At 35.6% G+C, this 12,485-nt stretch overlaps 1 protein-coding gene across 1 annotated transcript in view; it reads left to right on the top strand.

The window, feature by feature from the left end:
* Positions 1-12,485, top strand: part of HDX (highly divergent homeobox) — a 227,238-nt gene that overhangs the window by 203,363 nt on the left and 11,390 nt on the right. The window contains exons 7-8 of the mRNA XM_045995799.1: positions 5,535-5,611; positions 8,601-8,684. Coding sequence (XP_045851755.1) covers positions 5,535-5,611; positions 8,601-8,684 — 161 coding nt within the window. The remainder of the gene's footprint in view (positions 1-5,534; positions 5,612-8,600; positions 8,685-12,485) is intronic.

Genomic DNA, 12,485 nt, shown 5'->3' with positions numbered 1-12,485 from the left:
ATAGCAAAGCCTCTTTTCATGTGTATGGGTTTATATGGCTGTGCATATAAAATATAGTTTAGCAGATACTCAGTTTAAGTATATGACTACCATATAGAGTGCCCTCTAGAGTTTTTACTGATAATAACTTTACTTATTTTCCAATTTGCGGAGTTGCTTTTCCTGAGGAATAAGCGACATATTGACTGTGTTTAGCCTTCAAACTTGCAGTAATGTGGAAGCTATCTGCAAGCAAAAGAAACCATGCCTTATTCAGCTGTATCACATCATACCTTTTTATTTTAGAAATCCTCAAAATAATTTTTATTTACATCTAATAAAATAATCAAACCCGCGGGGCACCTGGGTGACTTAGTGGGTTAAAGCCTCTACCTTCGGCTCCGGTCATGATCTCAGGGTCCTTGGATTGAGTCCCACATCGGGCTCTCTGCTCAGCAGGGAGCCTGCTTCCCCTCCCCCCTCTCTCTCTGCCTGCCTCTCTGCCTACTTGTGATCTCTGTCAAATAAATAAATAAATCTTTAATAAAACATCAAACCCTGCATATATATATTGCCAGTAAAGCATAAATGTATATAGTTTTGAGCAAGTAGGAACATAAATATAAAGCAAACCCATAAGGAATGTTACCAGTAATGATCTTATCGATGAGCACTGTAACATCTATTCTGACAGCGTTAGTCCTAGTATCAGCTCTGCAGCTAAACCTGTTAACAACCCACCCTTCATATAATTTAGTTGCTGATTACATAGGTTTTGAAATTCCTGTGATTTGAAATGTCTAAATAATGAATAAAGTCTCCTCCATCTAGAAATCATTTTTATTAAAAAATTAATTGAATTTATGGTGTTCGATAGAGACAGCAAAAGTATTTCACAAAATACAATATCCATTCATGATAAAAACCCTCAACAAAGTAGGTGTAGAGGCAATATACCTCAACAAAATAGAAGCCATATATGAAAAATCCACAGCTAATGCCATCCTCGATGGGGAAAAACTGAGAGCTTTTTCTCTATAGTTAGGAACAAGACAGAGATGTCCCCTTTCACTATTGTTATTTAACATAGTGCTGGAAGTCCTAGCCATAGCAATCAGAAAACAAAAGAAATAAAAGTAATCCAATTTGGCAAGGAAGAAGTCACACTGTGACTATTTGCAGATGACATGATATTCCGTATAGAAAACCTAAAAGCTTCCACCAAAAAAACCTGCTAGAACAGATACAGGAATTCAGTGAAGTTGCAGGACACAAAATCAACATACAGAAATCTGTTGCATTTCTATACAGTAATAAAGAAGCAGCAGGAAAAGAAATCAAGGAACAAATCCCTTATAAAACTGCACCAAAAATCATGAGATACTTAAGAATAAACCTAACCAAAGAAGTAAAAGATCTGTACTCTGGAAACTATAGAACATTGATGTAAGAAATTGAAAATGACACAAAGAAATGGGCATTCCATGATCATATATTGGAAGAAAAATATTGTTAACATGTCTATACTACTCCAAACAATCTACACATTTAATGCAATCCCTATCAAAATACCAACAGCATTTTTCACAGAGCTAGAATGAACAATCCTAACATTTGTACAGAACTACAAAAGATTATTATAGCTAAAGAAATCCTGAAAAAGAAAAGCAAAGCTGGAGGCATCACAATTCTGGACTATATTACAAAGCTGTATTGCTCAAAATGATGTCGTGCTGGCACAGAAATAGACATATAGGCCAATAGAACAGAATAGAAAACCCAGAAATGAACCCACAACTGTATGTCAATTAATCTTTGACAAAGCAGGAGAAAATATCCAATGAGAAAAATTCTCTTCCCCAAATGGTGGTGGGAAAACTGGACAACTAAATGCAAAATACAACATACACAAAATTAATCCAAAATGGATGAAAGACCTAAATGTGAGACGTGAAACCATAAAAATCCTAGAAGTGAACACAGGCACTAATTTCTTTGACACTGGCTGCAGTATCTTCTTTCTAGATATGTCTCCTGAGGCAAAGGAAACAAAGAAAAAGAAACTGTCAGGACAATATCAAAATAAGACGTTTCTGCACAGTGAAGGAAACAATCAACAAAACTAAAAGGCACACTATGGAATGGCAGAAGATATTTGCAAGTGACGTATCTGGTAAAGGGTTAGTATCCAAAATATATAAAGAACTTATAAAACTAAACACCCAAAAAGTGAATAGCCCAATTAAAAATGGGCAGAAGAGGCAAATTGACATTTTTCCAATGAAGGCATACAGATGGCCAACAAACACATGAAAGGATGCTCAACATCACTCGTCATCAGGGAAATGCAAATCAACACTACGAATTACCACCTCACACCTGTCAGGATGGCTGAAATAAAAAACGCAAGAAACAACAAGTCCTGGGAGCATCATGAAGAAAAATTAACCTTGTGCACTCTTGGGAATGCAAACTGATCACCCACTGTGGAAAACAGTAGAGAAGTTTCTCAAAATTTAAAATTGAACTACCCTATAATCCAGTAAGGGTACTACTAGGTATATACCCAAAAACTACAAAAACACTAATTTGAAGTAATACATGCACCCCTACGTTTACTGCAGCATCATTTGCAAGAGCCAAACTATGGAAGTGGCCCAAGCACCTGTCGATAGATAAGTGGATAAAGAAGATGTGGTATATACATATACAACAGGTTATTATTCAGCCATAAAATAAAGTGAAATTTTATCATTTGCAATGACATGGATGGAGGTAGAACGTATTATGCTAAGCAAAATAAGTTAGAGAAAGACAAATACCATATGATCAGTCATATGTGGAATTTAAGAAACAAAACAAATAAGCAAAGGGAGTAAAAAATGAGAAAGAGGCAAATTAAGAAACAGACTCGTTTTTTTAAAGATTTCATTTATTTATTTGACAGAGCAAGATCACAAGTAGGCAGAAAGGCAGGCAGAGAGAGAGAAGAGGAAGCAAGTTCCCTGCCAAGCAGAGAGCCCAATACGGAACTCAGTCCCAGGACCCTGAGATCATGACCTGAGCCAAAGGCAGAGACTTAACCCACTGAGCCACCCAGGCGCCCAGAAATAGACTCTTAACTATAGAGAACAAACTGATGGTTACCAATAGGGAGGTGAGGTGGATGGGTGGAATAGGTGATGGGGTTTAAGGAGTACACTTGTTGTGGTTAAGCAATGGGTGTTGTAAGGAATTGTTGAATCGCTATATTGTATGCCTGAACCTAATACTACACTGTGTGTTAAGTAACTGGAATTTAAATAAAAACGTGAAAATCACTAACTTGATAAATAAATAAATTGAATTTATTGTGGACTTTGCATTAAAATTTTGGTAAAGTTTTGCTGTATATCTTAAACCTAATTCTTTATGTCCTCATGTGAGTTCCTCCATTAGTCTTTTTTTTTTTCTTTTAATGCTCCATGCTCATACAGGGCACCTCTATACATCTTTCCATGGGAAGGAATGGATCTGGAAAAATCTTAGGAAGACTGATAAATATTTTTGTTCTTTTATTTAAAATATTTTTTTATCTATTTGAGAGAGTTAGAGCAAGAGGGATCACAGAGGGAGAGGGAGAAGTAGACTCGCTGCTGAGTGGGGAGTCCAATGTTGGGCTAGATCCCAGGACTTGAGCCAAAGGCAGAGCTTAACTGACTGAGCCATCCAGGCGCTCCTTTCTTCTACTTTCTATGATGAAACAAAACATCAGCTACCAAGAGGCAGACAACTTCAACTAGTGTTTAAATAATCTCAATGACATGACTGTGCATAAAGAGGAGAGAAACATTACTGTCTTACTTTACTAAGGAGTAGATAGATGTAGGGGTAATCTAAGATAGGGCTTTATTTGGTAGACAGCCTATGCTGTGAACTAGCCACTTCTCCTAGCTCAACACGAAGAGTTTTTAAAAGACTTGTTTCTCTGAATTAATTTTTCTTAGTTTAATTTTTTCACATTTTTAGAATATTGATTTTTTTTATTTTACTTAAAACCAGTTAATTAACATATATTGTATTAGTTTCAGAGGTAAAGTTTAATGATTCATCAGTTGCATATAACATCCAGTGCTCATCACATCACGTGCCCTCCTTAATACTCATCACCCAGTTACCCCATCCCCCCAACCCCTTTCCCTCCAGCAACCCCCAATTTATTTCCAATAGTTAAGAGTCTCTTATGGTTTGTCTCCCTTTTGATCATAAAAGGAATACATGTTCATTACAGAAAATATATGAAAATACAGTAAGAAGTTTTGAAATAATCCTACCTCTCAGCAATAACTATTATTAAAATAGGAGCAGGTGAATATTTTTGCCAGTGTTTTCTTCCTTGCATATATGCAGGGGTCTGTGTGTATGTATGTATGTATGTGTGTTCACATACACTTGCTTTTTCAAAAAATTAGAAATGTACTATATTTATAGTTTTATATCATGTATTCAAAAATTGCTTTTATCATTTTTCTCTTATTACAACCAGTGATACAAATTCATTGTAAAAATATTTCAATATAAGTAAGCAAATTGAAAAAATAAGAAGTATTGAAATAAGTAAAATTAAACCAAAGAAAAAAAATAAAATGGCCTGTAATTCCATAAAAATAATAATGTCAATGTTTTGGTCTAAATAATATCAGTCTTTTCATTGTAGACAAAAATGTACACTTTTTCCTTTTATAAAATTAAGATCATAGGGACATCTGGGTGGCTCAGTTAAGCAGCGAACTCTTGGTTTTGGCACAGGTCATGATCTCAGGGTCATGAGATGGAGCCCCATGGTGGGCTTCATGCTTAGCACAGAGTCTGCTTGAGACTCTCTCCCTCTTTCCTTCTACCCCTCCCCCATTTGCATTCACACCTTCTCTCTATAAATAAATAAATAAATATTTATTTATTTAAGATCACAGTGTACCTACATAGTAGGTTTTGTTACCTTCATTTGTTCACTTAACAGTAGATGGTGAATATTTTCCTTACTATCAACTCTTCTTGCCCTTCATTGTTACAGTATTTATTGAAGGAATAGGTCCTAAATGAAACAATCATTCATTGTTAAGCATATAGACTGCTTCTATTTTTTCTTCCAATTATAAACAGCACAGTAGCGGTCATCCTTGTATTTGTACCTATCCACACTTATTTCCTAGAAGGCACTGTTAGAAGTACAACTGCTTATCAAAGCATATATGATATGAATTTATCATTTGTGTCATTTATTTATTTATTTATTTATTTGTAAAGATTTTATTTATTTATTTGACAGAGTGAGAGAGCACAAGCGGGGGTGGTGGCAGAGGAAGAGGGAGAAGCTGAGGTGGGAGCCCAATGTGAGGCTTAATCTGGGATTATGACCTGAGCTGAAGGCAGATGCTTAACTGAATGAGCCACTCAGGCACCCCCATTTGTGTCTTTTTAAAATACAGAAATTATTTAAGTGATCTTGAGAGAAGCATTCTCAATAAAGTTTTGAGGAATAAAAAATGAAATCACAGCATTTTTTTTTTCCATAGAAGAGTCCAGTGAAGTTCCAAATGAGGCAAGGGTTCATAAGGAGGAGGACCACCATGCAGTATCTGCAGATAATGTGGTACGTACATTTTAAAATTCTTTCCTCATGATGGGTTCTTTCCTACATGATGGATTTCAAGGATATATTTCCAGTTGGTAATAATATCAGTGTTACCATAATTATATCCTTCTCCACTTCATAAGCCAAAACAAAGCTGTCATCAATGAAATTATATATCTTTGAGGGTTAAAGAAATGAAATTTAAAGCACTGTCATTTCTGCCTCAATTTTTTTGACTGAAGAGATTTGCAAATATAAAAACCCAAAGCTTACTATGTATAGACATTTTATACATATGTTATTTTTCTTTAATACATTTAGCAAAGAACAGAATTAAGGCTGAGGTTAGACTGCAATAATGAAAGAAGGCTTTCTTAGTTCTAAGACTTGTATCTGATTCAGATACACTTGACTCTGATTCAGAGTTCTCTGTTCATACCATATCTGTCTTTACTATGTTTGGAACATTCCCTTCTTTCTAGTTGAATTAGACTCTCTTTGTCTTAAAAATTGCACTGATGGAGGAAAGACAATATTAACAGGCTGAATAACAGGATATATGTGGATTTAACTGAGCTTCGTGAAAATGTAAACATTATTGGTATATAGAAATGTTCTCTAAGCAGCTGTTTTAGCAGCATCTGTTTGTATCCTGACTTCATCAAGTAATACAGAAATCAAGGTAATATTAAAGTCAAACATAAAAGCAAATGCCATTTTGTTTTTTCTTTCAAAGTGATTTTTGCTTGATTGCGGTCTTTTAAAAAATGGTCCCTATAATGGATTTTTGTTACAAAATGGGTGTAACTTCATTTCTGGTTTCTATTACAAACTTTATTTATAGGACACTATAATTCTGCCACATCTCCTTAGTAGAAGTTGAACACATAAAATACAGTTTTGCTCTTTTTTGTTAAGCAAAAACAATTTATAACAGTATTTTCCCCATGCAGAATATAGTTTAGGATTACATTTTACTGATTTCAGTCCTGATTTCAATTGATGTCTGACCCTACTAACACAACTCAACAGACATATAGGAAAACAAACTTTAATTTTGATGGAATGCTTTCATTAGATAGCTGGTAATAATTATTTCCACAATTAGTTGTGTTAATATTCTCAAATTCCATGAAGTAATATCTCCTCTGCTCTAGATTTGAGTTACACTAAACAAGATATATAAAATTATTTACAAACTAAACCCTTTTTTCTTCTGTAAACACATGCTCATTTTTAGTCTGAATTTCTCTGCATTGGATCTCCCCTCAGCAGACATTTGGAAATAATAAATGAAATAATTGCATGGAATGATCCAACTCATTTAGGCATCTAACTTTTGAAAAAAAAAATTCATTTTTATTTTTTTTATTTTTTTTTAATTTTTTATTTATTTGACAGAGAGAGATCACAAGTAGACAGAGAGGCAGGCAGAGAGAGAGGGAGGGAAGCAGGCTCACTGCCGAGCAGAGAGCCCGATGCGGGACTCGATCCCAGGACCCTGAGATCATGACCTGAGCCAAAGGCAGCGGCTTAACCCACTGAGCCACCCAGGCGCCCCCAAAAAATTCATTTTTAGAGACAGAACTTCAGACTGTCAAAGGCCCATCTCCTCTGCCTGTAACTCTGAGTGCCTGCAATTATTCATAGATGGCAAATCACAAAAACATTTAAGACTGATTTATATGCAAAAATCTATAGAGTGGCCTTTGGAGCTTTCTTCCCTGGATTACTTACCTCCTTTTCCCCAGAACTGATCCAAACAGAGAATCTAAAAAAATTTTTTTAGAAAGTATCAAATTAGGTCTAGTGAAAGCTGACATAATGAAACCCCAAGTTTATAGTGATTTTAATAAAAAAATTAGATTCATCTCCAATCAACAGTAGAAATCAATTTCATTGCAACTATCCTCTTGACTCAGAAGCCTGTAGGTCACACATCGTGTTAATGGTTACATATCCTCATAGGCAATGTGTTAAGTATGATCATTCCAGGTGTGTTTGGGACTTTTGAAATATTGTTATTCAAATTCCAATGAATTAGCACAATATAATATTAGTTTCATGTGTACAATATAGTAATTCAATACTTCCATACAATACCAGTGCTCAAATATTTAGAGCTCATTTTGGTTTTGGTTTTGGTTTTTTAAAAAAATAATGTTCTATGATTAGAGAACTTTCTTTGCCCCCATGGTTGGGAGTTTACTGGTCGTTCTTCATGTCAGCAGTAAGCTGTTTTGTTGAGTCTCTGGTCGTTCTTCATGTCAGCAGTAAGCTGTTTTGTTGAGTCTTTTGACAGATATTTAATTAGTACCTACTGTGGGCAAAATACTGCACAAATTATGTTGCACCTTAATTATAACATAATGACACTTTAGGATCTCTCTCTCTCCCTTTTACTGTTCAGTGAAGGAAGAAAATCACCAGTTTATTTTTATTATTATATCATAAATGTCTGCTTTCAATTTGTCTAGCTAATGGAGTGCATTAAATAAGTGACTTAGAAAACTGCATTTGACTTTGGAATGCATGTCACATATTGATATTTTACATTAGAAATTGTAAAGATGTACATGGTAATTAAAAAACAAAACAATGTAACAAAGTAGGCATGGTTAGCATTAGAAAGACTCTTCTTTTTTTTTTTTTTTCCAAAGACTCTTCTTAAAGGAAGTGAGTTTCCTGTCACTGGAAGGTGCTATTTAAGCAGAATTCAAATGCCTCTTGTTTTTCAGAAATATTGTGAGAGATTTTTCTATTTTAAATAGTATTATAATAATTTCCTAGTTAATAAGCAGTCATCAGTTAAAGGTAGCAATAAGTGGCTTAGACATACACTGTATAGAACACTGAAGAACCAGTTATCAGAGTTTATTCTGGATAACTTAGACAAGACAACCCCATCATTAAAACTAAACATTGAATGTTTATGTACTATACATTGTTGGGTATAGTGTTGATGATCAGATACATATTTATGAAAACTTCTCTACTTGTGTTACAGAAAATAGAAATTATTGATGATGAAGAAAGTGACATGATAAGTAATTCTGAAGTTGAACAAGTCAATTCTGTCTTGGATTATAAGGTGAAAGTAATTTCATTAAAATTCATTAAAAGAGGGTACTAAATGAGGCAGACTTTTATATTGCCTATGTACTAGCTTATTTCATTTTCAATTTTTTAATAAGTTAAAGTGGGGCTCCCTATTGACTTTCTCAGGCACTTGGATACCAGTTAGGATATGGACATTTTAATTAATTCTAGCTGGTTTAGTGGTTATTTTTTTAAGAAAAGAGCTTGATGAGTGGGAGTAGGTATTGACAGTGAACATCAAGGTGAGGCAGGACATAATGGTGGTTAATGTGAAATTTATGACAGTGGCCTTAAAGCTAGTGTTTACTTTTAAATGGTGGTAAAGGGGAGATTTTTTTCCAGTGGCCCTTGCTAATTTTATCTCGAATTGCAACTTTTAAAGATCATTTTTAGGGAACCAGTTTTAGAAGTTTAAAAACAATTCCCAAAGCAAATACCAAATGAATATAAAGAGAAGTGATATTTTCTTGAATTCACTGGTACCTAAACTGAAAGTCTTACTTTGAGAGTGTGTCATACGTAACTTTATGAAATTTTGACATGAGCTATCTGTCTATATCAATATGCTTTCGGCAAAGATATGTAGTTGTTTTTCTTTGTTAATCAATATCCTATCTTACTAGGTAAACTCAGGCCTCTGAAATTTTGGCCAAACAATCATTCCATCCATACAGGGAAGTCCTTTTGATGGAAAACATTAAGTGTTCAGAGCAGAGACTAATAATCTTAAAATGCTAACAGAAAATAACATTTAATCAGAAAAGATAATAGCTGTCATTTTCTCAAAACTCTTTTCAATTTTACTATAATTGAAAGTTATATCATTCAACAGATTGTTTCCTAAATGTTTATAGCATGTCAGGCTTTATAATATTGAATATTATCATCAGAAGACAATTATCTTTTGAAATTTATTCCATAAGTGCTTAAAGAGCACAGCATAATCCTGTATTTAAACTGTATTTCCAACTAATGAAATTATAAGATTGTTTCTGAACTACAATAGATCATTCTAATCTCTCCCACATAGTCATAAAATATTTCTAAATGCCCAGTTCAGGTTTAAAAGTGCTCTGTGCCACTTGGCACAGGATATGGAAACTACAGAGGAGAGGACTGGATTGCACAGCTGTTAAGTATTCTCCTCTTAGCACTCTCAAAAAGGTCAAATGGGGCTGGGCTCAGAATAATGGATACTTTGCAGAACCTTAACCTTCTGGAGTGCCACTTGAGAAGGTTTGAAACTAAAGACCAGGGCAGGGTAGAGTATCTAACCCAGGAATGCTAGTTAACATTTTTATTGAACTCTACAGGACATTTAATGACCCCGTGTCTTCCATTGGTAAATGATACAGGAACAAGAAGTCCTTAACTACCCTATTAGGAATGTCTTCGACAACACATCACCACCTACGTAAATTTATTTTTTAACTCTAAAAAATTTGCAATTGTATAGAAATATATTTTTCATAATCATTATTAAAAACACTTCACCTCATCTGTGAATTGTATTGCCTTAATTCTAAAGTCAGGACAAATTAGTGAAAGAAACACAGTGACAGACTAGGAGACTCCTGTGCCTACCTCTTCCCACAGACACACCTAGGCAACACTACATCTATGCAACTAACTCTGAAAGAAAGATGAACACTCGCAGAAGAGACATTCCACAGCTAGTCATAGAGAGAAAGCCACATCGAAAAGGGTAAGGGGGCAGAGAGGCATTTGGGAACCAAACTCTCTGTGTGACTAAGCACAAACAAGAGGGACATCACAACTACAGAGAAGTGAGAGACTCAGACCCCACACAGGGCACCACTGGCGCTGGAGACACACACTAGGAAGACAGTTCCCCTTAATGTCTGACTTTGAAAACTAGCAGACTTTAACTCCGGGAGCTTTAAAAAATCAATAAGCTTGATGCCAGGAAACCTGGAGTTTCCTGGGAAACTGAGTACCTACCCATAAAGAACCACATATTAGTAATATAAATGAGCCCAGGACATAGCATAGAAACAGCAGTTTGAAAAGTGGCTGGGTTATACATGAAAGAGATTTATTGGGTCATCTTAGACCATGTGCCAGAAGGGCAAGGATCTGCAAATTTCTACAAGAACAAAAGTGTAAGTTGTCACCTGTTTCTTTCCCTCCCCCAGTGTAAAAAGCCAAAAGCTTAAAACAACAGTTTCTAACACTCTCCATCTTCCTTATCAGCACCAAATGCTTCACCCTGGAATTCCCCTGTGGACCAACTACACCCAACCTACCTGCCACAGCAGGCACAACTTCCAAAGCTGCTCCTGCTCAACCACACCTGTTATGCAGCTTAGGCCCAGACCAGTGCCACTCCAAAGTGACCCCTGTCCTAAGAAGGTATAACAAACCCACTTACCAGGCCCCCACAGTTCCTGTAGCCAGGCCTCTTATCTGCAGGCACAGGGACTGAGCCCTACACTTCTGTGCAGTTTTGGCAGAGAGGCTAATAGCACATTGCTAGGATGTATAATGGGCCCACCCACCAACCGGTCCTACCTGGCCTCAGCCCAGACTCTCAAAAGTGTGTTCACAGAGGCCCACAGAAGTAGGCCTTTGCAGCTATCTGGGCTGAAGGTAACCATGGCTCAGCCACAAGAGAAGGGTACATACAGCCTACACAGGGGACACCTGTGGGACACCTGGTTCTGGTGACATGTGAACACTGTGCTATAGGGCACCACAGGACCTCTTCTAAGAAGGCCACCATTTTCAATATTGGAAGATGTAGCTTACCTACCTTACACATAGAAACAAACACAGAGAGTTAGATTAAATGAGGAGACAGAGTAATATGTCCCAAATGAAAGAACAAGATAAAATCACAGTAAAAGAGTGAAACAAAGATGAGCAATATGCCTGATTAAGAGTTCAAAGTAAAGGTCATAAAGGTACTCAGAAGACTTGAGAAAAGAGTGGATAAACCCAGTGAGAACTTCCAAAAGAGACAGAGAATATAAACAAGAATGAGTCAGAGCTCAAGAATTCAATAACTCACATGAAAAATACACTAGAGGAAATTAACAGCAGATTAGAGAATGCAGAAAAATGGATCAGGGATCTAGAAGACAAGATAATGGGAAGTAACCAATCTGAACATCAAAAAGCAAAAAAAATAATGGAAGAGAATAGGTTAATAAAATTAATAAAACAATACAATACTATCAAGCATAGTAACATCCACATTATATAAATCCCAGAAGAAGAGAGAAAGAAAGGGGCAAAAAAAAGCCTGTTTGAAAAAAATAATTGCTAGAAACTTCCTTAACCTGAGGGAGGAAAGAGAAATCCAGATGCAGAAGTAGAAAGAGCCCCAACAAGATGAACCCAAGGAGGTCTACACCAAGACACATAATAATTAAAATGGCTAAATGTAATGATAAAGAGAGAATTTAAAAGCAACAAAAGAAAACGGTTACAAGCAAAGGAAACCCCAAAAGGCTATCAGCTAATTTTTCACCAGAAACATAGCAGGCCAGAAGGGATTGGCATGATATATTCAAAGTGAAAAAAGGAAAAAAAAATACAACTTAGAATAACCTACCCAGCAAGGTTATTATTCAGAATTGAAGGGGATAGAAAGAATTTCCCAGACAAAAGAAGTTAAAGGAATTCATCACCACTAAACCTACTTTACAAGTAATGATAAAGGGACTTTTTTGAGTGTAAAGAGAAGGCCATGACTAGAAGTAAGGAAATTAAGAAAGGAAACATTCATGGGAATAACAAACATATAGTGATAGGTAGATTAGTCACTTAT

Source organism: Meles meles, chromosome X, assembly GCF_922984935.1.
Source record: "Meles meles chromosome X, mMelMel3.1 paternal haplotype, whole genome shotgun sequence".
Lineage (NCBI taxonomy): Eukaryota > Metazoa > Chordata > Mammalia > Carnivora > Mustelidae > Meles > Meles meles.
This window is presented reverse-complemented; position numbering and strand designations above follow the sequence as displayed.